Source organism: Fundulus heteroclitus, chromosome 10, assembly GCF_011125445.2.
Source record: "Fundulus heteroclitus isolate FHET01 chromosome 10, MU-UCD_Fhet_4.1, whole genome shotgun sequence".
In the NCBI taxonomy this organism is placed as follows: Eukaryota; Metazoa; Chordata; class Actinopteri; order Cyprinodontiformes; family Fundulidae; genus Fundulus; species Fundulus heteroclitus.
The window spans coordinates 20443133-20467730 of record NC_046370.1 but is presented as its reverse complement, the minus strand read 5'-3'; the positions used below and the strand labels follow the sequence as shown (position 1 = coordinate 20467730).

The following is a 24598-nucleotide window of genomic DNA, read 5'->3' as shown; positions in this document are numbered from 1 at the left end:
TTTTAAACGCTTTAAACCGGAAGTAGTCGCTGTCATTCTACCTCTAGCTTGACGCTGGTGCTGGAAAGCCTCCTCCTCCACACTGGACTCGGACTGAGCCGAACTACGTGAGTAAACCCGCTGCCGTCCGATCCCGTCGGCGCCGCACAGAACCAGAACCTGCCGCCGCGGCGATCCGGACGTGTTCGGGCCCTGAGGAGGGGGGGCGGGGGGATCGGTTATTGGCGGGGAAGCGGGCCGATGAGCGAGGCCTCTGTGAGTGACAGCAGCTGGAGACACAGGGGAGGGATCGCGGCGCCGCTGGCGCTGATTGAACGCGCTGATTTACCGCAGTGATGGCAGACTGGGGGGGGGGGGGGGGGCATCAGCTGATCCCAGTTCACGTCCACCCGAACCGCGTTTTTACTGCGCGATCGCAGCAGGACGGGAGCTGCTGGGAGACATACGGAGGAGCAGCGGAGGGTTTTTTATTTAAGGGGGGTGTGGGGGTTTGTTTTTGTTCTGGTTCATGAGGGAAAGCAGCTAAAATAAGCTGATTTTATGTCCTTTCTGTTACTCTGTGGAAGGATTTAGAAAAGGAGGTCCAATGTGTTGGCTAGATTTACGTTGTGTTAATTGTTTTTTTTTTATTTTTACCAATTAGTAGAGTGCATTCTGAATCTACGGAAAGCCCAAAAGAAATCACAGATTGTCCAAAGGTGGGGGATTTCCACTGAGCTGTTTGCTGTCAGCTTGGCATCCAGCTGAAGGATGAAACATCCTCCAGGTCCTGGTTTCTAAATGGGTCCGAGATGACCTCCACATATTGCTCACCCGCTGGAGATATTTGACCTTTGCCCTCACAGTTCATTTATCCCCTCCCTCATCCCCTTTCTCTGCCTTTTCTGAGCCCCCCCCCCCCTCCTCCTGTCATCCTGTTTTCACTCACCTATTACTCCTCGTTACCTTTCATAGGGGTGGCCAGATGGAGCCACTCAAAGTCTTGGGGTGGCACACTGAAACTAAAAGCCACAATTTCAGGATTTTATTCTACTGTTAAGCTGCCTGGAGAAAATTATGTGAAAAACTTAAGTAAACGCCTACTACTCTTTTGGTTTTTAATGTTTTCTTTGGATTTTTAATGTTCCTAATGATCTAATGTGCATAGACCAATAACAGTACAGTAAACATATACAGTTGAACAACAATTCCTTTTTATTGTGTAATTATATTTAGAATAAGGTGCACATTTATTAATTTATGGGAAAACAAAACAGTTACTAGGGAAAAGTAGATACTGGCAGATGCAAATAAAAGCACGATAGAAGATCGGCTGCCTACAATTTACACTGGCCAGTGGGGTGGCCAGGACATGGCATGGGGGGCATGGCCACCCCTGGGCACCCTCTGGTTGAGCCACTGGTTGTAACCAAAAGTCCCATTGTCAGTCTGTCAAACTGCCGCACCTTTGGGATTTTTATTCAACTTAATTAATAATGGTGCCCCATGTCGCGGAAAAAGACATGAAGATTTATTTTCCAGCGGCACAGAGACTCTAAACACGCAGTCAAAGGGATAACAGAATGGTTTAGATTGAAGTATAGCCATGTGTTGGGGTGGCCCAGTCAAAGTAAAGACCTAATTCCAACTAAGAGTTGAAAATCAATGTTCAGTCTGAGCTTTAGCTATTTTCAATAAAAGTGAATGTTCTAAAAGTAATTTTTTTTCTTAATGAATTATGCACTATGAGCTGTTACATAAACTCCCTATAAAATAAACAGAAGTTGGTGGCTGTAATGTTAAATTCAGCCTTTTTTTTTCTAATGCCTGAATGATGTATTGGCCCCAGGTAAATGGGTAATCAAACTATCAAACATTCCTCTGGAAATGGTCAGGGGACAAAAGAAACTCATAAAAACAGCTGATGTCCTAAGGAAGCTTGGAGGACTTCATTCCTGCAGATTGGGATCTGCCCCTCCCACGAAACAAGTCCGTTTGGTCACAAGAAACTGGACAGATGCACGAGGCTCGCCGGTTTATGGTTTTCCAAACATCAACATTTCTCTTTGCTTTTACTTGTTTGGAAAAAGCATAACCTTATTTAGCTGATTTTTATCTTGTATAGACCAAAAATGGCACAAAAAAATGTAAAGCACAATGTCCAAATTTAAAGAATCTAGGAAATCAATGGTAATCTGAGCAAATATCTGATTCTGCACTTCTTAAAGTCCTTTCAAAGTGTAAAGCTCGGACTGAACAGTAACTTTGACGCTGAAACCAGTCTCTCAAGTCTGACTGTTTGAGCGCTTGTCTTTTATTGTGGCTAATTAGATGCAAAAAAAAAAAAAAAAAAAGAAGGCGGAAAAGGGACCCAAAAAAAGCCTTATGACGTGAATTATTTGCCAACATTCATGATGCCTGGCCTCCTTTTTGTCTGAGTTGTGCAGAACCGGCGCGCTGCCTCTGCTGTTCTCCACACTCTTTGCCGGCGAGGCAGAGCCTGCAAAGTTTTGCAAAGTGAAAGCTGACGTCGCTGAGGCCGTGAGCTCGTTCTGCTCGGGACTCTGTGGCGGAAAGGGGAACAGAGAGGAAACCTTTTGATTTCTTTCTTCTCGCGAGAAGCTCCGCCGGCGCTCACCTGAGACGACAGTCGAAGGTCACGAAGGGCTGAAAGATGCTGCTGCATCCGGGCACGGGCACATCTGTATGGGGTTCCATTAGTGGCAAAATTATGTTTAATGCTTCTTCTGACGTGTTCATGTGTCCATGTATGTGTCTATGTATTCCATTACATAAGCACGATACATACACACCTTACGTAGATGCATACATGGACACATGAACACGTCAGAAGACGCATAAACTTAATTTTGGCACTAATGGAACCCCATAGACAAGAGCTTTTCTATGATTCTGTACATTTTAACGAATAGGTTAAAGATGAATGAAGTATTTTTGAATTAGAATTTTTGGGTTTGCGCGATCTCTAAGTCGCAGCCATGAAAATGGCAAGAAATAAAAAAATTGGTGTTTTACTTCAAGCTGACCACCAAGCAGCGCCGTCAAAGTAAAGCAACATATTCCTCAGTTTAGGTCAGCTATGACGGCCCCCTTTTTTTTTCTTTCTTTTTTTTTTTTTTTAAATTCAGCATAAATTAGAGCAGGGGGGTTCTGGCAGGACGCCTGCAGCCTGCCCGTCATGGCCGTGCCTTTAACTCCAGCCTGTTCCTCCGCCCTCTGCAGAGTCCCTGTGATGCCCCAGGGCGGGCCGAGCTGCCCGGGGTTGCGATGCCGTACGTGGACCGACAGAATCGCATCTGTGGCTTCCTGGACATCGAGGAGGACGAGAACAGCGGCAGGTTCCTGCGCCGGTACTTCATCCTGGACACGGAGCAGGGCAACCTGCTGTGGTACATGGACAACCCTCAGGTGCGTGGAGCTGAGCGGGAGAGGTCAGGCGTGCGAGTCTGGCAGCTTCTAGAAACGTTTGTTTGTTCAGACCTTGACGCCTTGGAACCACAGCTCAGTTACATGGGATTTTATGGGACCGACCAAGAGAACACTGTAAAGTGGGAGGAAAATGATGCATGTCTTTTAAATCTCTTACCCCAATCCAGAAAATACAGGTCTTCTAAATCATTCCACGTGTGAAAACAGCACCCCCTGCTGTTTGGTCTGTACCTGCGGTCAGTAGTATGAGAAATACTATTGATAAACTTCTAAAAAAAAAAAAAAGTACAAAACTTAATGTTACTGAAGTTTGTCTTTACGATTAATGGCTTGGTATTATTTTTTGCCATATCTAAGTTCACAGCCAGTTAAAAGATAAAAAGATAAAAGATGACTGCAGGTACGAGTCGGGTACGAGTCGGGCTAAAAGCCATTCGTGTGCTTGTTAATATTGTTCAAAAAGTTTGACGATGTTGAAACATCATAGTTGTCAGAAAGCATTGTTATGTTAGAAATGAACCCAGGGGTATGTTACAGATTTTAAACACAGAGACAAACAGGACAAACAACCATTCTCACACACACTCACACAAGGAGAGTTTAGAGATGCCAATTAACCTAACAGTCATGTTTTTGGACTGTGGGAGGAAGCCGGAGTACCCGGAGACAACCCACGCATGCACAGGGAGAACATGCAAACTCCATGCAGAAAGACCCAGGGTTGGATTTGAACCCAGAACCTTCTTGCTGCAACAGTGCTACCCACTGCTCCACTGTGCAGCCCCCTGCATTAAAACCAAAAAGAATAATTTTTGACGCAGTTAGTTGGGATGGGGGGAATCTAAACCAGGGGTGTCAAACATACGGCCCGCGGGCCGGATCTGGCCCGCCAAACAATTTAGTCCGGCCCTGTGGCTAAATGCATTATCATTATATAAAAAAAATGATAAGTGTCCTGTCTGGCAATGTGGCAATAAGATGCCACAAAGAGCTCATCAGATTTGACTTTCACAAGTGGACAAGATAAAAGGAAGAGAATGATAAAACAATTATTGAAAAAAACATGTACTTCGTTTAATTGAAAATATGCAGTTCCTATATTGTCCACAAGGGGCGCTGTGTTTTAATTAGCAGATTAAGCTTCAGGTGTGGAAAAATTCAAATAATTTCTTAATTTTTATCTGTTTGATGTATTTTGTCATGCAGGACAGTGTTTTTAAGTTCCAAAAAATGTGAATAAATGTTTTTCAACATTTTATAATCACTGTAATCAGTTCTTATGCATAATGCACAAGTAAATGTTTAACTGAGTAAAAATATTGTTGAAATTGCACATACTTTTCTTAAAAACGCTGAGGTTATTCATAATATATTGTGTAAAAGTGAAATTTATTTAATATAAAAATCAACAACAAGTCCACATTTATTAGTTTTATTTAATCTTGCAATGAGTTTACTCGTGTGGCCCTCTTGAGGTCAGATTAAGCTGTATGCGGCCCCTAAACCAAAATGAGTTTGACACCCCTGATCTAAACCATCCCATGGAAGCTCCTGCTATATTGCTGAGGTTTGCTGTCCGGAGGCTGAAGCTCCGCCCCAGTCTCCGGTCTTTTGCTGCCTCCATCAGGCTTTTCCTCCCGGAGGGTCCCGTTTGTTTCAGCATCTGTTGGAGCAGCAGAGTCAGAGGGGCTAAATAAAAAAAACGCGCACTGTTCGGATCTGTTTTTGGAAACTGCTTTTGAAAACCACATATCTGCAGCTGCATGACCAGGCCTTGGTTTCTCTCTTTTTTTTTTTTTTGCTGCGTATTTTTATCTTCTGCTCCGTCGGTACCGCTCAGCCTTCAGCCTGCTGCTGTCTAATAATAAAATCTCTCTGAAACCCCCCCCCCCCCCCCCACGCCTCCCAGTCTCAAAGCTGTCATAGTTTGCAAGCCCTACCTTTTTAGGAGGGAGTAACCGAGAGAAGGAGCAAAAACAGTCTTCAACCGGTTTTATGAACCCGGGAGGAGTTTTAGAAATGAACAGAAACAAAGCATGTTTCAGAAGCCTCCCCATAGATTCGTTCCTAAGGGGGGGGGGAATGATGGCAAGTTTGCATTTCTGTAACAGGAGAAGGTTGGAATGAAGTCAAGGAGGAAGTTGTGTGCTGATGGAACGACATCGGGCGCATGAAGCTCGTCACGTTTGCTCAGAGCGGTGTGTTTAAACAAGCTGGCGAGCAGGAAGGAGGCAGGAAATGATGGAAGAGCTCCGCAGCTGGAGGTTCACGTTTCCGAACCTGCTCCATGAAAACCCCGCAGTCGTGAGATTCAGAACGTTGTGTTTGTTTGAGCCGGAGCTGGCAATGAAATTTACCAATCAAATAAATTTGAAAATGAACTCAACGGTTATTTTGAGACCGTGTTGGATTTAGAAACGAGTCCAGCTGAGGCTCCTCTGCATCAGAAGGGATAAGGTGATGTGGGTCGTACGGATCGGGTGAAGACGCCTCAGTCAGAAGAACTTAAATGAGGGGCAAGTTTTCCTCCAGGCGTGGAAGCGCATTGTTATCCCTGAAAACGGGGACGTTCTAAAACGCTTAACGTGAAAAAGCTTAACGTGGCTTAAGGTAGGAAAACAACGAGGAATCATCACCAAATTTCGCATGGCCACATCTTGTCATGAAGCCTGTCAAAAAAATAAATAAAAAAAATCCAACGATTATAGAAGATATCTCACATTAACATTTTCTTCTTCATTGGCGCCTATGGCGAAAAAAAGGCTTAACGTGGTTTAATGTACCTAATCAACGATCAATGATCACCAAATTTCTCTTTCATATTGCTCCTAATAAGCACATAAAACTGTCAAAATGTCAAACCCAAAGTCCAATTATTATGGACGTTATCTGACATTAAGCGTTGCTGCTTCATTGAGGCAAAGGAAAAAGCTTAATGCAATTCAATGCACCTAAACAACGTTCGGTGATCACCAAATTTCTCTCATATATTGCTCCTCATAAGCACATGAAACTATCAAAAAATCAAAACCAAAGTCCAATTATTATGGACGTTATATGACATTAAGTATTTAATAGGCATAGAGGCTGGCTATATGAAAAGGCTTAACGTAGTTTAATGTACCTAAACAACGTTCGGTGATCACCAAATTTCTCTCACCAAACAAGCAGGCCCCAGATTACTCGTGCCATCTTCTTCTAAAATATACGGCTACTCGTTCCCTTCGTTCGGAAGCGCAGGTTCTGTTAGTTGTTCCACGTAACAGATTATAAATAAGCGAGCCTTTCAGTCCGGGGAACAGTCTACCTCTGCAGCTACGTTTAGGTGACTTTGTGGACTCTTTTAAGAAGCAGTTAAAAACTGTGTTTTTTCAAACAGGCCTTTTATTGAATGTTTATTTTTTATTATGATGTTATCTTATTCTATTTTATTTTTATTGTTTTCTGTACAGTGCTTTGTGATTGCTTTGTCTGTGAAAGGCGCTTAATAAACTTACTTACTGATGGATGGATGGAATGATGAATGCATATTTGACCAGAAGAATCGATGGACAAATGGATGCATGTTTCACTTTGTCATATTTGCTGTTGCTGAAGCTTCAGGATTTAATATCTTAATATCTAAAAAAAAAAAAAAAGCCATTTCTGACCAGTGAAGTTGTGTTTTTGGAGCATCATCACAAAATCAGATCACCTGACTTTCTGAGATAATCCTCGACCCGTTTTTCGGGCCGAGAATGAGCTGAAATTTTTTTTTATTTGTCACTGATCAAAGTTATAACACACCGATGATTCTGAAGATGATATTTTTTATTTCATTTGGTAATTTACGGCGGGATTCTAACAATGACTGTGGGAAAAGTTTCACTGAATATCAGAGATGTTAACATTTTGCTGCATTTTTCCCTTCATGTTGACGCTGGAACACAAAGACGAAGGGAGACCGAGGCGCGAAGGAAGTCTTTAATTGTTGTTCAGTAATCCGTCTGCTGATGCGATCACTGCCGATGTCGTCCTGCTTCTAAAATGAACCCTGTTCCGATTTAAGGAGGATGAGCTTAATGGTATTCTCAATCCCTTTTGCTTCCAGAATCTGCCTGAAGGTGCAGACAATGTGGGCTTCCTCAAACTCACCTACATCTCCAAGGTCAGTTTCTCACCCAGACAGCCAAAGCTTCAAGTTTTCACATAAAAACGGTTGGAAGTCTTTTTATAAATCATACGCAAGATTTGAACTATTGTAAAAAAAAAAAAATATATATATATATATATATAAAAATAAAGGTCAGAATACAACCGAAGTTACAAAAATGTTGAGAATCTTCAGTGAGAGTTGGGCTTAAGGATGGATCAGGGTACAGAGTTGCATGGAATAAAGAGGAAGGTCGTGCTAAAACTTTATTCTGCACCGCGCTTATCCATGGGTGACCCAGTTCTTTGTTTTGCACAAACCCTGCTGCCTCTGTGGGGTTCCGTGTCTTCCCGGTGTTCCTGGGATTCACTGAGGCTCAGCTTTAAACATTTGGCTTTGACCGTAACTTTAGGCATTGCCATCCCTCTGACGGCCGCCTTACTGTTCTGACCTCTGTGCCCTTTCCGTCCCTCTTGCCTCCAGGTCAGCGACGCCACCAAGCTCAGGCCGAAGGCGGAGTTCTGCTTTGGTAAGTTCGTCGCTTGCTTCCTTCGTCTCTCTTTTACCCTCACTGTGTCCGCAGCCTCAAACCCGCGTCTTCCTCCTGTCCCGACGCGGAGGCGGCCTCTGAGCCCCGTCTCCATCACTTCGGGTTCTCTGCGCAGCTCTCCCATCCCCTTCCCTTCCCTCTCAGCTTCCCCGTCTTCCCGCTTCCGCCCTCCTCCTCCTCCTCTTCCTCCCCCTTTTCCTCGTCTCTTGAGTTTACTTCCTCCCTTTTGTCCCGCGCGGCTTGTTTTTCCTCCTGCGCGGAACGGCGGCTCTTTGTCGCTCAATGGGAGGAAGCCGCGCAGCGACAATGACCGAGTGCTTGTGTACGGACATGTGCACGTGTGTGTGTGCATCTAAAAGGGGATGTGAACACGGAGACGTACATCCTCTTTGCCTCTGAGAGACCAGAAACAAGCAGATATTTTTAGATTTTTTTTTTTTATCGGGCCTGGAAGAATCAGGAGCGTTTACGCGCCTCCCTTTCATCTCTCCGCAGTTATCAACGCAGGGATGAGGAAGTTCTACCTGCAGGCCAACGACCAGCAGGATCTGGTGGAATGGATCAGCGTGCTGAACAACGCCACCAAGATCACAGTGAGAGACACACACACACGCACACAAACAGGGGCGCACACAGATGGATCCATAGTTGACCCGGTTTCTGCGCTCAGCCTCGGGCCACAGCAGATGGAAAATCTCCCATCATGCCCGGCCTGTGGAGCCTGTCGCGGCAGTGGGAAAGCCGCGGACGATAGGTTTCAGAAACGGTCCTGCAAAGTTTGAAGCTTTAGGGCCGTTTCTGTAAAGAAATGCGCTCTGCTTTTCACAAGCAAGGTGTTACACAGATACGGAGATGTTGTTGTGTAACCATGGGAACTCCAGTCGGTTGTCGCCAGAGCCCCAGTTCAGACCGTCTCTTCGTCAAAGTTTGTTTTAGAAAATCTGCAAAACGATCTGTTTCTCTCTCTCCTAACCTCGGGACGTCCGGCCTGCAACCCAGCCATTTGTTTATCAGCACACAGTCACAAACCTCATCCAGCTGGCAGACTAGGTTAAATTAACTTCAAATGCCTGGAATGAATTTGCCACAGACTTCATAAATCCACTCACTGGTGAACCAGAACGTATAGCCTAATTTTAAAATGAAGGTACATGCAGGGTCCCTGGTTGTTTTTAATGACTGCATGCTCCTGGATGTAAGATTTTTAATGGTGGCAGAGATTTTTTTTTTTTACCATAATTGAGGAGCCTCTTAAAAGCTCATCAGAGTTTAAGGTCCTCCCGGCTCTGAACGACCGCAGTAGTCTGTGGGCTTCATGTTGAGTAAATAGTAATAAACAGCAGGTAGACGTGTAATAAACGGCACCCATCTGCCTTTCTTCAACAACATATTCGCTTGTCTTTCCCATTTTGAGGAATGGACAGACAGGATGTGCCTTCTTTCATTTCTTTAATTTTTAACTTACTGATGTTTTCAAGCCGGTATTTCTTAATTCTGATGATTTTTCGCTCACAGCTGAGGAAAACACAGCATTTAAGGTTAGAATATTACATCAGATCCACCAAAAAACAATATCTTTTTAATACAGATATGTGGCCTTACTGAAAAATATGTGTACTACCTGCTTAAAGGTTATTTTAGTCTGACCAACAACCCTCATTAGAACATATTTTACAATTTTTGGAATATTAGGGAATGTTTATAGTAGGTCTGTTGGTCAAGTATACAAACATTTTCTTTTTTTGGTTCTTTTTTTGCATATTAACAACGAGAGGATGCAAAGATGATGATAAAACATTATAAACAATATTTCAGGTTCATGTTTCCATTTTATGCCCTTTGAGAGTAAGTTCCGCAGCACGAAAACTGCCGGAGGGAGAGTCAAACAAACGTCACCCAGCTGTAGTTTTACCGCGGGCGTCTATGGATTATTAAAAAAAATAAAAAAAATAAATGTTAACAAGAATTGCAAACATTTATCCTGGCCTCCTGCAGGACTAAGCTGTTCCTGTCCTGCTGGGTTTCAGGTGCCAAAGTGTGGGGAGAGCCAGCCGGCCTATGCGGAGACCCCACAGGAAGTTCTGGGTGCCATGAAACAGGTCTCCTACAAAACCGAGATCGTAGGCGGCGTTCCAATCATCACAGCCACGCAGGTAACTCTTCCACAGTCAGCGGCGTTATTTATCCGCGGGAGTCTTGCAGGTTTGTTCTTGCCTGCGCAGGTATGCAGAGAACACGGGCTGCAGGCGGCTGCTCTGACTTTTTACTGGTCTGAAACTCTGCTGTCCTCCTCACAGCTGCTGAGAGCCATGGATGCTAAAACGAACACAAAGCTTTTCTTGTGCACGTTAAGCTGACGTCCCAAAGCTGGACCTGATGCTCCGTTGACATGATTTGGTCCAGACGGGGCTTTTTAACCAGCCTGATGGGCTAAATCGGCGCCTTTGCTGGGGGTCACGCTCCTATCGTTCCACTTTATTCCTGTTCTGTCAGCACACCTCCAGCAAAACAGCCAAAGACTTCTGCTTCTATAGAGGCGATCACACTGATCATATCAGGTTATCGGTGCATTAAATACGCTTTCTATTCCTACATATTAGGGACGGAACGTTTATTCTGCCGTTTGATTTTTTTTTTTTTCTTCATCTTTCTTAATAGTAGAAATATAACAAAGTAACTTCTGCTGGTTGTTTTTTGACTTTTGTCGCGAAGACAGCCCTCGTGAATGTGTTCACTGCCCTGAGAAACTTAACATGACTCTAGCCAGATGTATGTCGCTCCGCCTAGCTCCACTCATCCATCTGGGACAGATCCATAGGAATGGCGTTTCAGAAGGCTGGGCCTTATCAAAAATCCTTGCATGTGATTGGATAAGCCACTTGTCTGTCATCTTTATCGACGTGCTATTTCAACCACTCACACCGAAGCTAACCCATGACGTTGATGAGAGCGATGCAGGAAAAAACAAAACTTTAATTTTTTTAATGTGTTTGCGGCTCTAGTGGCACGCGTTTTACTGACAGTGAGCTGACAGGAAGAGGGGGGAAGACAGGCAGCAAAGCGCCGCGGGTCGGAAGTCCATACCAGGTTGACCGCGTTGAGGACTAAAGGCCTACTAACATGGTTTGCGCTAACCGACAAGATGTCCGCTGCGGACGCGCCCCGGAAAACAAAACTTGCCAAATCCGGTCGGGAGAAGGGCGAAAACATGGTTTCCACCAACAAAAGCCTTCAGAGCCGTTCTCTGATGTTCTTTTAATGAAACAATATCAGATAGATTGGACAACACGGAAGAAATAGCAGCATCAATGACAACGCTTGCTTCCTCGATGCGAGCCACCATTGCTGTCTGAATCAAAACAGTCTCACGTCACGGTCGCTTCCCCACTACGTCACATCTATGAAACTCCAGCCCTGCGTCCTGATTGGCTGGACAATAAAATTGGTTGAAGAAATCACTCTATGGGAGATGTCCCAGATGGATGTGAGTGAAGCTAGGCGGAGCGATATCAATCTGGTGAGAGTCAGGTTATGAGAAACTACGTGCTTCGGCTAAATTCCTAACTGTTCCGTTGTTTGCAACAAACTAACTGATCAAAACAAGATTAGATGGTCAATTAAAAGTATTACAAGAAGGATTTTATTCACAGTTGACATTAAATCAGTCACTACTGCTGTCTGAAAATGATTGAACCCTTAACCACGCGTGCACTAGTCAGAAAAGCTCTCTGCTACACCTGATGCAACCGAGCAAGGCCTTCCTTTGGAAGACCAAGCGCTCTGGGAATAAAAAAAGCTCAGATACCCGGGTTGTTGATGCTCCTTTTTTTTTTTTTTACTGCTCGCTAGAAATGTGGCATACTGAGTCAAGAGATTGGTCCAGAAACTTCAGGGAGGAGAGCACTGCCTTCCACAAAACAAGGAAAATGACGGCAAAAGATACCAAAGGTCCCGAAGCAGAGTTTGTGAGCTTAAAGTCAAATGATTGGTAGCTGCGCCCCCTGCTGGCAGAAGGGAAGCATATCAGCCGCTGCCACCGGACAGAAACAGTCTGAAGGAGTTGGGTCAACCCAGCAGGACTTGTTGGTGTCAGAGTTTAAGGATTCGGTTTCAAACATAAGACGCATGGCAAAGGCTGAAGACGTTGCGGCGGGTTTACCCGTGCGGGACGAACGCTGAACGTGCGAACGTGTTTGCCGCAGGAGCAGAGCGAGGGCCAGAACGGCTCGGATCGAGGGAAGCGGGCTCAGAACCAGCTGCCGTACTTCCTGTCCAGAGGAGCGCAGGACCAGTCTCTCATCAAGGCGGGCTACTGCGTTAAACAGGGAGCCGTGGTAAGAGCGAACACACTGCGGAGACCTTCTCCGGCTTCCCCGTCCTCCTCAGCACGACTCAGCGACCAGAAACTAGGGCTGACGTTGTTCCGGGTTTGTTTTTTGTTTTTTTTTCCAGATGAGGAACTGGAAGAGGAGGTACTTTGTCCTGGACGAAAACGCTCTCAGCTACTACAAATCCGACCTGGTGAGGAAATGGGTTGAGCTGTGTGTCATTTAACTTTTAGTAGAAGGTCAGTGCGGCTCCTTGGCTTCGTATAAGCAGGGTATCGTGTAGGTGTGTCTGTCCCATCCTAAGGCCCCTTTTCTGCTCCTACTACCCGTCCCTTTAAGGTTTAAGGAGTGGAGGTTAAAGTGAGGCAAGCGTTGGGGTTTAACCGGAGCTGAGACGCCGTTTTAATGAGGATCTAAATGCAAAGGGCTGCTTTTCCCTCCAGCCGGGGGTTGTTTGTCTCCGCAGGCAGCGGCACGCCGCCCTGAATTCCTCCTGACACGAGGCGGGTGTGAGCAAACTGCTGAACGATGTCCCAACCGGGACCTGTCGGAGCCCATGCAGACACACCCAGAGTGCAGCGCGAGTGCGTGCCCTCAGGCGGCGCGTTCCTCTCTCGGCTGACGTAGCTGTGGTCACGTGATCTGGCTGACGAAATCAGGGCTGCTGTTTAAAAAAAAAAAAAAAAAAAAAAAGGCCGACCTTGAAGTCTTTCCGCAGCTATGAGCAGCTTCCCCGTCCCTGATGAGGAAAGCATGACGGGGCTTTCAGGAGTGCAAAAATATTAGTCGTCCCAACTGAGCTGCGGGTCTCTGCAGCTCCTCCAGAGCTACCATTGGCCCCTTGGCTGCGTCTCTCATTAAGGCTCTTTGTGTAGGTGGACTGCCGTGTCTCAGTTTGTGACTGTTACATAGATGGTTAAGGGTTAAGGAGGTGAATTGTTCTGCACTTCAAAATCAGAGCTAAAAATGAGTAACATTTTCTGAAAATCTGTGTATTTGTCCTTGATTTCAGCAGGTAAATAAGGTGATCTGCCAACAGAATAAGATTTTTGCCCTTTAAAATAGGAACAATTCATCTCCATCGTCTTATTTCAAGTGCAGGATGTCTAATTATCTTAATTTAGGGGTCAAAATACTCATTCCACTGGCAGATAATCGTATTTACTTGCTCAAATCAAGGACAAGAACACTATTTTTAAGAACATTTTGCTTATTTTTAGATCCGTTTTTTCAGTGTACCAGGCACTTTAAGTGTGTTTTATTAAAAAATAAATTAAAAAAACGAGTTAAATTAGCATTTATCAAATTGGTTTTGCATGTGGGAACAGTCTAAGGGCATTACATTAGTTTAGAATCTGTCCAGAAAAAAGGTTTGAGACGAAGCAGATTAAAACGACATGAAACAAAGAAAGGATCTTTATACGGGGCCGGGAGCCTTTGCCTGTCGTTTACGCGACACCTTTTCTTTGTCTCAGGACCGGGAGGCGCTGAGAGTCATCCCGCTGAAGGAGATCCAGAAAGTCCAGGAATGCAAGCAGAGGTGTGTTAGCAGCTGAATCCACCCGAGCTCGGTTTGTGGCCACGGTGTTTTAAAAAAAGCGCCTCTGTTCTGCTCTGTGTTCTGCAGCGAGCTGATGATGCGAGACAACCTCTTTGAGATGGTCACCAACTCCAGAACCTTCTACATACAGGTGACGCGGCCGGGTTCCTCTTTGCTCCCAGCAAACGGTTTGAAAGTTGAACCCCTCATAAATGGTTTACTGACCGCAGCAGCAGCTGTTCAAGCAGGGGAACGGAAGCAAACAAACAGATACGCCTGATTATGTTTTTTTTGTTGTTTTTTTTTAACATGAATGCACTTCAAGTTTCGACATTACAGTCAGGCAGTCCTGTAGACGGCTCAGCGGTCTGATCAGGCAGTGACACAGTGTACCGTAATGCTCCGAATATCCACTGAGCGGAGCGGCTTCGTTGCTAAACACAGTCGTACTTACACATTTTAACATTTTTCAGCACATTGTACCACATAAAATCAGCCAGTAAACACGGCGGTAACCATATATAAGGGGCGGCATCAATTTTTGAGAAAATTTAAGAATTTTAAGTGTGCCTCATAGTCAGAAAATCACGGTGACACTGTCTTATCTAAAAGGAGGGGGTAATGGATAAGCTCCACTCCTATCCACCTAAGGGGGAGTGCTGGCCGAGTGGTTAGAGCAGCGCGCTTGCACTCAGAGAAGGTTGCAAGTACCCGGTTCGATCCCAACTGCCTGCACTCTGGGTCCCTGAGCAAGACCCTCAACCGCCGACTGCTCCCTGGCCCTACAGTGGCAGCCCACTGCTCCCCAAGTGTGATGGGTTAAATGCAGAGAAAAAGGGGGTGGGTCGTGGCCGAGTGGTTAGAGCAGCGCGCTTGCTCTCAGAGAAGGATGCAAGTACCCGGTTTCTACCCCCAGTAACGACACTTTGGGTCCCTGAGCGAGACCCTTAACCCCTGATTGCTCCCCAGGTGCCAGCCCAGGCAGCCCACTGCTCCCCAAGAGGATGGGTTAAGATGCAGAAGTGAATTTCTCCATTGTTAGATCAATAAAGTTAAATTATTAATTCTTATAAAGTAACACAGATGTTTATGAAAACCAAACGAATGCATGCCAGCAGTCGCCCTCGGCCCAGTGGATCCGACTGGAGCCCGTGACGGCTTAGCTCCTTTTTAAGGTTCTCCTGGAGCTTCCTGCCGCAGGTTGTTGCTCCTGTGGGGAGGAGAAAGGAGGCAGAAGGTGACGTGGACGTCAGGAAACGCTCAGCACGATGTGCTGGCAAAGATTTCAAGCCACATCAAAACCCTTTGGAACGCCTCCCCGCTGAGAACTATCATTGCAGCCATATTAATATCATTTATAATGATCACCCCGGCAGCCTGTTCATTTAAAGTGTGCAACGAAGAGAGAAAAATCCCAAGAGTTTTAACAAATTCCCGATGATTCCTGTAAGCTGCTGGCTGTGTCTGGGTTATCTTATGACAGGCATGATCCGACCGCGTGCAGATGTAAACTCCAGACTTCAGTTTGCTGAACGGACATCACTTCTGCAGATTAGCAGAAGGATTGATGGGATTATCAATCATTTTACTCTTCAGGGGCCCTTCTGTGCAGCTGTGAAGCCTTTAAATCACCACCAATTGAGCTTGTGGGAATCAGCTGAAATCACGCTTGTGTGTGTGTGTGTCTGTGTCCTCCAGGCTGACAGTCCAGAGGACATGCACAGCTGGATAAAGGCCGTCTCCGGGGCGATCGTCGCCCAGCGCGGGCCCGGACGCTCAGCCAACACGGTGCGTATCTCGCAGTGTCTGCAGGAAGCCACTGTTGGGTCCGGCGCCAACAACAGGCCATGGCTGCTGCCGTCTCTGCTGACCCGCAGCACTTCTGATTTTTCTGTGAGCCAGCCAGGCGGCGCCACCTGGTGGCTGATACGACGAAGTGCACCAGAGACAGAGAAGGCTTCAACGCTTTGATTTGTTCTGCAGGCAAAACACATTTTGCCTGCAGAATCGCAGGAATTTAGCACATTTTCTGGAATGAAATCGCATAGATGGGTTTCTACTGATTCTCTTTTTGTCACACACACACACACACACACACACACACACACACACACGCACACACACACACACACACACACACACACACACACACACTCAGAGCTTGTGAAGTTTCTCTTCCAGAGTTTCTTTCCAAAACTTGAGCAATGATCCACCACAAACCGGCCTCTGTTCCTTATCTCACAACGCTGTTTGAAATTTCAAAAGAGAAGTTTTGGCAACTTCCTGCAAAGTTAAGAACATTTTATTGTGATAAAATGTTCTGTTTTTTTTTTTCTGCCTATAAAAGAAGCCAAAAGATTGCTAGCGTTGCCTATAAAACTACACAGGGCTCCTGCATGTGTGGCCCTGTTGTTGTTTTGTGCAAACAACGTAGTTTCTATCCACCTGCAGGTCAGAGTACGGAGCGTCACGCTGCGGTTTGAGGTGGGTCGTCTTGGAAAGGAGCTCTCTGCCTCTCTGTTAACCGTGCTGAGCTGTCAACTGTTGTTTTCAGATCCGTCAGGCGCGGCGGCTGTCCAGCCCCTGTATACAGAGGTATACTCCGTTCTGCAGCGGCGAGTCCCGCACGTATGTGACCACCCCGACCCCCGACCCCCGACCCTAACCCTAACCCCTCCCTCCTCCGCCCACATCCATCGCTGCTTCCTCCTAACGGGCATTTACCCCCCCGCGGCTCTGCAGACGGGTTCAGGCTGGAGATCGTTTTTTTTTTTTTTTTGGCCTATAGGGTGAAAGCAGAGGCGTCAGGCGGACCGTTCACAGCGCGACTAGAATTAAGCATTAAGCATTAACTGTGACCATTTTGCTCGCTAAATATGCTTCAAATTAAGCCTTTGTTGTGAAATTTACACCAGAGGCCAGGAACGGTCCAACTAAGCTGCACACTAAATCAACCCCATTGGTCTATATATTCACTTATGCGTGTTAAAGTGGAATGAAGCAAGCGAGTAAACAGCTGTTTGAACACGCTGACTGGAAGTAATTCAGTGCTGAGAGCAGAAAAGCCTTGCTGGATAATGAAACTTTAAAAATGCCTCCTCTGTGGGGAAACCGGTCCCATGCTCCGTCCAGGCGGGCTCTTTGGTCCATTCTTCCACACTTGCTGTTCCCGACGTCCTGCGGGACTCTTCTCTCATCTCTGGTCCTCGGTTCTGGCTTCGAGGCGGATGATTGAGCGATCCATTCAAGCAGCTTCATTTTTTTCTTCCTCCGAAACAATGCGAGGGTTTCCCCGGTTTTGCGTTTTAGGATCATCGTGTTGCTGAAAAGTCTCATTTTATCTTTGGATTCTTATCAAGAACTGCTGTTCTGCTGTTCTTCATTTACCCTTCTTTTAAATATATGAAGTCTGCCCGCACCAAATGGGGAGAGACGGCCCCACACCACCATGTTCCCTCCAGCAAACATGGTAAGGTGTGCATCTGTCGTCGTTTCCTGGAGACCCTGTTGCCGTATTACAAAGATGTGTCTGCAACGAATGCACAAATTAGGCGGTGAGGGTCTTGAGAGCTTTATTTCCAGTGCCTTGGTAATTACAGACCATTTCTTAGGCCGTCAAATAGGACTAATACTAAGTAACACCTATAGGAGGCAGGATTGGATCTTAATGTTGACAAATGTCAGTGATTTTTCTTGGCTTTCTGCCTTTTTTTGCGGCTTCTTTTCTGCACGTGTTTAAAACTTATTCCCCGTATTTTATTATTTATTATTCATTGACCGGTTTCTCTCCCTGGATTACCTGGGTTTTTACCAACATGCAGGATGGATTCCTTGCAAAGCCCCATTAGATATTTGTTCTCTTCAGAAAAACAGCCGTGTTTAATACTTATTTCCACTGTATTAGGGACAGAGGCTAGTCCAGAAGTTCAAGATACTTAGTTTCATTTCTATAGTTTACAAGCTCATGATTATATGTCCTTTACATCAATATATCTGAGATGGTTAAATAACTCTATGGCTGATCATTTGATCAGAAAACAATCAGCGTCTCTAACCCCAGGGTGTATGAAACCAAGCATCATCCATTACAAGTCAGCGTCTTGGAGGAGCAAAGATGTTCAGAGGGTTTTCAATTTGGCATCAGATCACTGAACTAATTTAAAACAAAAACGTTTGCACAGAAAGATTAGGGCGGATTTCAGGGAGCTTTTCAACGAGTGACAGGCGTGATCTCCTAACCCTTAAATGGCACAGCTTCAATGTGGAGTTACAGTCACAAACTTTGCTGTGCAGGGGAAAAAAAAGCCTCACGCTAACCTCGTCCAGCGGCAACGACCAACCTGTTTGGGCTCGGATGTGTCTGGATTGACCGTCACACAGTGAGAACGTGGGCAATAGTCAGACATATCTGCATACCACTGTATTTTTTTTAGATGTCCAGGCGGTTTCTGAGCCTCCTGGACATCTTTTTACGCTTGGATATTTACTGAAGGCAAAAAACACTCGTCGTACAGCGCTTCACTGAAAAAACAAGCGACTTTTTCTAACTGCAATCTAACATTTGTCACTAGCCATTGGTCTTTCAACACGGCACGGCCTCTCAGGAGGCTTCCTGGGGAGGAGTCATCACAAGAGACTGATCAGCCAATCAGAGGCGGGCTTCAGGTCAAGCATGACAGCGAGCTGTCGGGGGAGGAAATAATGTGTGGAACTATTATAGGTTTTTGTCCCTTGTTTTTAAAATAAATGACCTATTTAAATGAAATCTTTAACGAACAGCTAAACTAAGAATTTGTTTTTGGCTAAATCAAGAAATCCAGGTAGCTAGCTGAAGTGGGCAGCAGACCGCATAGATTTTGTGCGTGAAAAGTCAACATCTAAAGTTCGGTTTATGATGGAAACAGGAAAAAAAGAAAAGAAATAAAGCTGATGAGATGAAACATGAAATCGTTTGACTTTGGATAAAATAAAAGTCCAGATCGTGTGGATTTTTATTTTTTTAAACAGATGTAGTTATACCTAGCACTCCTCTGAAACTGAGCCTGGTACAGACTGTAAGGGCAGCTTATGAAAGGTCAATAATGCTGCCAGCTGCATTACAATCACACGGATGTCGTAGTTCCTCGTCGTTTTCCTTTTTGAAATATTTTTTTCACAACATCTGGACCCGTGTTTCCATCCATCTGCTTCTTTGGAACCGCTTCCGGACTGTCTCTCTGAGTAACCTTTGCAGACTTTGAGACTCGCAGCTGGATCCCCCGCCCCCCGGAAGCAAACTCATCCTGAGCCTTTACTTTCTTTCTGCTAACCGTCTACCATGTTGTCTTTCTGTTTCTCCTCCCTGTTGTGTGTGTGTGTGTGTGTGTGTGTGTGTGTGTGTGTGTTTTCCAGAGAGTAAGGTGTGACAGTGACACAATAACCTTCCCCAAATGAGCCCCGCTGCCTGCTTCCTGTTCCCTCCCACTGCTGCTCATCGTCTTTATCACCAAGCCCCGCTGCCTCTCAGCTTCCTTAGCAACCGCTGCCTCATCCTTTCCTCTTCCCCGGCAACAGCAGCATCACTCGTTCGTACGTGGAACTGCATGAAAGTTACATTTCAGACCTTTTTTTGTTTGTTTGTTTGTTTGTTTTTTACACTTCTGTGCAGAGCAAATCAGTTCAATTTAAAAATGATTCTCAAATGGAAATTACATGTTGTATTAATTTGAGTTGGAAAGCAATATCGTAAGTGATGTGGACAAAGATGTAGGAAGGTCCTTGGAAAGAGGTGTAAAAACAGACATGAGGTAAATTCATCTTTCAGTAACATAATCTCACATTGAAAAGTTTAGAAAAATCCAGCCTTATTTGAAAGTCAAAAACAATGTCATCACTGCTATTGATTCCTCGTAGTCTTCTGTAACACTTCCTAAAGTTGGAACGTTATTAGAGCTCTATATTTGTGTAGCAATGGCCTAGGGCTGGGCAATATACAGACATTTTAAAAATATTGAGATTTCTTTTTTAAAATATATACAATGAGAGTATATCGTTTATATCTAGATGGTTTATGTTGCGTTATTTACACTTTTATATCTTCCAGTAGGTTATTTTTCAGCCGTTTCTCATATTTATCTGCAGCTGTTTGTTAAAAAACTCGCCTGTGAGACTTTTGGGATAAAGCTTTAATTAAGAGACGCCTTTTTATAATTACTTCATGAAAAGAAAAACATATTGAGAAACAGAAACATTGTATATCTACATTCAGCATAAGAATATTGATAGATTATTTTTGGTTAATGTCGCCCAACCCCAAAACTGCTTTACTTGTGAATGCCATGTTCTCTTGGCATTCCCATTTTGAAGAATTCCCCAGACGTATTGTAAACACTGGATTACTATTTAGGAGTTTATAGAAAGTCTAATTAACTCTAAAAAGTAAAGTATTCATTTACAAAAACAATTCCATGTAAAGTAATTACATGTATTTTAGAGGAAAGTTTAGGTTCCAACATGGGTGGTTTTGCTTGATAGTGTTATTCATTTGTTAAAAATAGTTATTTGTAAATGGGTTTTTTTCTCTCAAAGAATCAATATACTCAGGGTCAGCAATGGACTTTTCAAAAATTTTCTGTGTGAGATCCCAGTATTGCGAAAATGTATTCATGTTTGATCATTTTTACACATTTCTTTCTTGAAAGGGTGGGGGCTAAATGTGTTTGTGTCTGTATTTCCAAAATGAAGGAAATCCCTAATTTCTTCTGCAGATGATCGCTTTTCTATTGTAGAATCTTGATTTCTAAATGAAAAGAGATTAAATTCAGGAAAATATTTCATAGAATGATCCAAATATAAAGAAAATCCTAACGGAACAAATTTCCTGATTTTTGGCGCACGTTTTCGATCAGAAACTTATTTCTAACTTAATAACAAACTATTTTCCTCTTCCTTGTGATTTTCTTCTTTTCCATCACAAGCTCATCGATCCATCCCTCTGTGCACAGAACCATCAATCAGTTTGATCCATTAATCAGCCCATCTATCATATTAATTAGCCATCTATCATATTAATCAGCCCATCTATCATATTAATTAGCCATCTATCATATTAACCAGCCCATCTATCATTCCCAGCCACTTCTTCAGCTTCTCACTTCCTTCTCATGCTCTTCTTTGTTTCCCCAGGAGCACAGTGACTCTCCCTCTCCCACCCCAGCCTCCACCTTCTACTACCCCATTAACGCGGACCCGGAGTACCCAGAATCCTCAGCGGGTGCTCAGCCTCACGCTGGACACTCACCACCAGGACAACTTCCTCGGCCTTCTCCCGTGGCGGCTGAGTGGAATCCAGCCTGTGATGATGCCGTTGCCTTCGGCGCGCTCCCGCCTCTCGCTGCAGGAGTCGGTGCAGTCGTCCGCGCCGGCGGCGAGGACGACCTGAACGCGGAGGAGCCCGAATCCCTGTCCACTCGGATGTGACCCGAGCTGATCTTTTGATTGTTCTCCCCGCTGAGCTTCCCGGGACCAGTTTTTTTTCCCTCCACCCCGTCTTCCTGAGTGTTTTTCCACAGTATGTCACAGCAGGGGTTCAACGACAGGAGGGGGGGGGGGGACTGATTCACCTTCTGAGCGTTTTAACGTCCCCTGATGCAGAGAGAAATGTTTGAGGGCGGCTTCAGATTTTAGAATCGCAAACCCTGTCGTCCTGGGTTCATCGGAAGGTCAAGATTTAGCTCAGAATAGGTCTTCGTTAATCTGCAGCCGCATCCTTCAACAAATGTGGATCACTTTTGTAGCTGAGCTTCTTCTTTTTTTTTTTTTTTTTTCTCTCTCGTGGACAGATAAAGAGGATGGAGAGAGTAAAACATACCATGTCTTGCAAAAACTTCCCATATTTTATTGGGATTTTATGTCATAGACCAACACACAGCAGGGAAGGGGAAGGAAAACGATGCATGGTTTTAATTCATTGTTATCATTATACAAGTGCAAATCTGAAAAGTGTGGCATGCATTTGTGTCCAGACACCCCCCCACCACTCCCCAATCAGTGATCTCTGTTTTTCAGATTAAGTCTCTTATCACCTTTCCACATCTACAAACTGAGATTTCTGCCCATTCTGCTTTGCAAAAGATGCTCTTCCCACAGCATGATGCTGCCGCCACCGTGTGTTACTGTGGGCGTAGCATATTTAGGGCCATGTGCAGTCTTAGTTTTCCTCCACACACACAGCTTTTTGCATTAGGTCTAATGTATTGCACTCAGGTGGACCGTATTTATCAACCTGGTGACTTCTGTAGGCAATGGCTGCCGCTGATTTTCATTTAGGGGTATTAAAGTATAGGGTGCTGAAACACAAATGTGCATAAAATCTTTTAGATTATTATTTCTAAAAAGAAATACAGAAAAAAAAACCATGCAGCTCTTTTTCTTCTTCTTCTTCGTGTGATGCAATACTTGGTCTTGATCCATAACATATTAATAAAATACTGATTTTTAACATGTTCAAGGGGTATGGATACGTTAGGAAGGCACTGCAAGACTCTAGCACCTAGCGTGTACACCTGCTATAGCAATACGGTTGTTGTTGTTTCTTCGCTCACATTTGCTTTAGCTATCTTTTGTTCACATTGAAATTTCCTGTGTATTTTCTGTTTGTTCCTGAACTAATGAGATCAAACAAGTTAGATAGGGGAGAAAAAGAAGCAGGAATAAGGCTGCATAGAAACGATATGTTTTCACGGCGTCTTACATGCAAAAAAAAAAAACACGTGATGCAACATTTGCCTGAGAATGCATGTGAACAAATGTAGAGAAACACAATTAATTGGAAAGTAAACATAGTTTTGAATAATAGCAGCGTTAAACTAAGCAGGAGAAACACAATCTGTTCATATAAGTGGAAGAGGTCAAAATGTTCTTAAAGCATATTTGATCCCCAGAGTTTTTTGTGTTTTTTACGGCCGAGCACGGCGTGCCAGAACAGGATCTGACTTATTTAAACGCGTTTCTCTTTCTGCGGCGTTCTCACTCCTACATTAACCCGTCTCCGTTACAGAAACTGGACTTTCGGTGCCGTTCGAAGCAGCAGAAGCCGTTTGTTACTTTGACAGGTGTCAGCCTCCGCCCTGAGTGTGGAACTTGTGAAACATTTTGTTCGTTGCTCACCAGCTCGGCTCCGCTCGCCTCGCTTTATCTTTCTATTGCTGTACCTGCCGTCACGTTGACCTGAGGGTTGGAGGGGAAAGCTTTTGGGACTTGGGCCGTTCTGCAGGTCACTTCCCCTCTTGGCTCTGTGGTTTAGTTTTTTTTTTTTGTTTCCCTTAGTATTGATATTAACTTTAAAGAGTGATGAACCTACACATATATGTTGTTTACTGTATTTTTATGAACACGTGTGCATGAATGTTTGCAACCCCCCACATTTGTCTTTCCTTCTGAAACGTAAGCCGGGTAAAGTTCCTGCATAAATCTTTCTAAAGAGTAGGTTTAAAAAAAAAAAAAAAACACAACGAGCCGTTTGATCCTTTTTCTATGTGCGTGTGTGTGAGATTCTAAGACCCATTTTTTTTCTATTTATTAAAAGATATTGACAGTAATTAAAGCGTTTTCTTCTTTGACCACCAAACCTCTGACCTCCAGCATCATACTGAGACAAAGGCAACTTTTTAAATCTGCACAAACACAGACCGACACACACTGAGCACTGCTATGATTTCTATCAGCTCAAGGGTGTTTTATAAAACAACAAAAATTTTAACAGTAAAAAAAAATTGTTTATGATCAGCGGCCAAACTGGTAAAGATGGAAACAGACCAGCTCAAATGTCACAACATTGTGACAAATATTACAAGGCAGAGCAGCAGGGACCCAGTGCAAGGTGAGTCTCGACCAGATTTACACAGCTACAGATGGAGTTTCTTTTTCCTGGTCTTCTTTGCAAAGTCCCTAAAGGTGTCGTGCTGTGACCAAAACACAGACTCGACCATCGGAAGCCACATGATTTAAAACGAGGATTTAATTTGAAATGGAAAGCAAACTTACAGCGGGCAAAGGGAGAAAAGAAATGGCCGTGCAGCTTGGGAGCGTTAGATGAGCGATGGAAACCAGACAGTTTAAACGCAGAGGGAGGTGTGAGGGAGGCTGCGGTAGAAACAGGTGAAGGTACTCAGGAGGAGCAGCTGAGACCAGTGAGAACAGATGAGCTGAGGTGGAAAGAATCTTAGAGAAATTAATGAACTAAAAGCAAAGGTCACACTGGTATGAACTAAAATGGCAGGGTTCTCACCAGCTCATTGTTGTCAAAAAATATGCGTAATGGCAGAATACCCCCGTTTCCTCCCGGCAGCCACACCCCTGACCCGGAGCCGCTGCTGGAAGTTTTAAATGTGGAGAACAGCCAGAGCAAAACATGAGACCCTCTTTATAGAGAAGATAAACACATAAGTGTTGTTCGGGGGAACGTTCTCAGGCTGGCAGACGAAAAAAACAAAAGGCGACCGCATGTTTGAGCGTAATATAAATATGGTCAGTAAAGCTCCTGTATCTGCATCATCTTTCGATCCAATTTTCATGCGAATTTTGAGCGAACTTGTAACGTGTCGCGAGAAGAAAATGTGTATCAGTTGTGTTTCCACCTA

At 44.5% G+C, this 24598-nt stretch overlaps 1 protein-coding gene across 9 annotated transcripts; it reads left to right on the top strand.

The window, feature by feature from the left end:
- plekha1b (pleckstrin homology domain containing, family A (phosphoinositide binding specific) member 1b) lies at positions 1-23557 on the top strand. 9 transcript variants are annotated; one of them, XR_004931813.1, is made up of 14 exons: positions 222-255; positions 3223-3408; positions 7520-7576; positions 8045-8090; positions 8607-8704; positions 10139-10264; positions 12314-12445; positions 12564-12632; positions 13915-13979; positions 14067-14130; positions 15678-15767; positions 16534-16607; positions 19371-19547; positions 21144-21275. XR_004931813.1 is itself a non-coding variant. In XM_012855927.3 (13 exons), exons 2-13 carry the CDS (start codon positions 3268-3270, stop codon positions 21397-21399), a joined length of 1218 nt encoding a protein of 405 aa, XP_012711381.2. In that variant the 5' UTR covers positions 1-107; positions 3223-3267; the 3' UTR covers positions 21400-23557. The 9 variants fall into 9 exon arrangements, 5 of the variants coding, with proteins under 5 accessions (XP_012711381.2, XP_035998206.1, XP_035998205.1 ...); XM_012855927.3 differs by lacking the exons at positions 222-255; positions 19371-19547 and adding an exon at positions 1-107 and having other exon boundaries at positions 21144-23557; XR_004931816.1 differs by lacking the exon at positions 16534-16607.
- The last annotated feature ends 1041 nt before the right edge of the window (positions 23558-24598 follow it).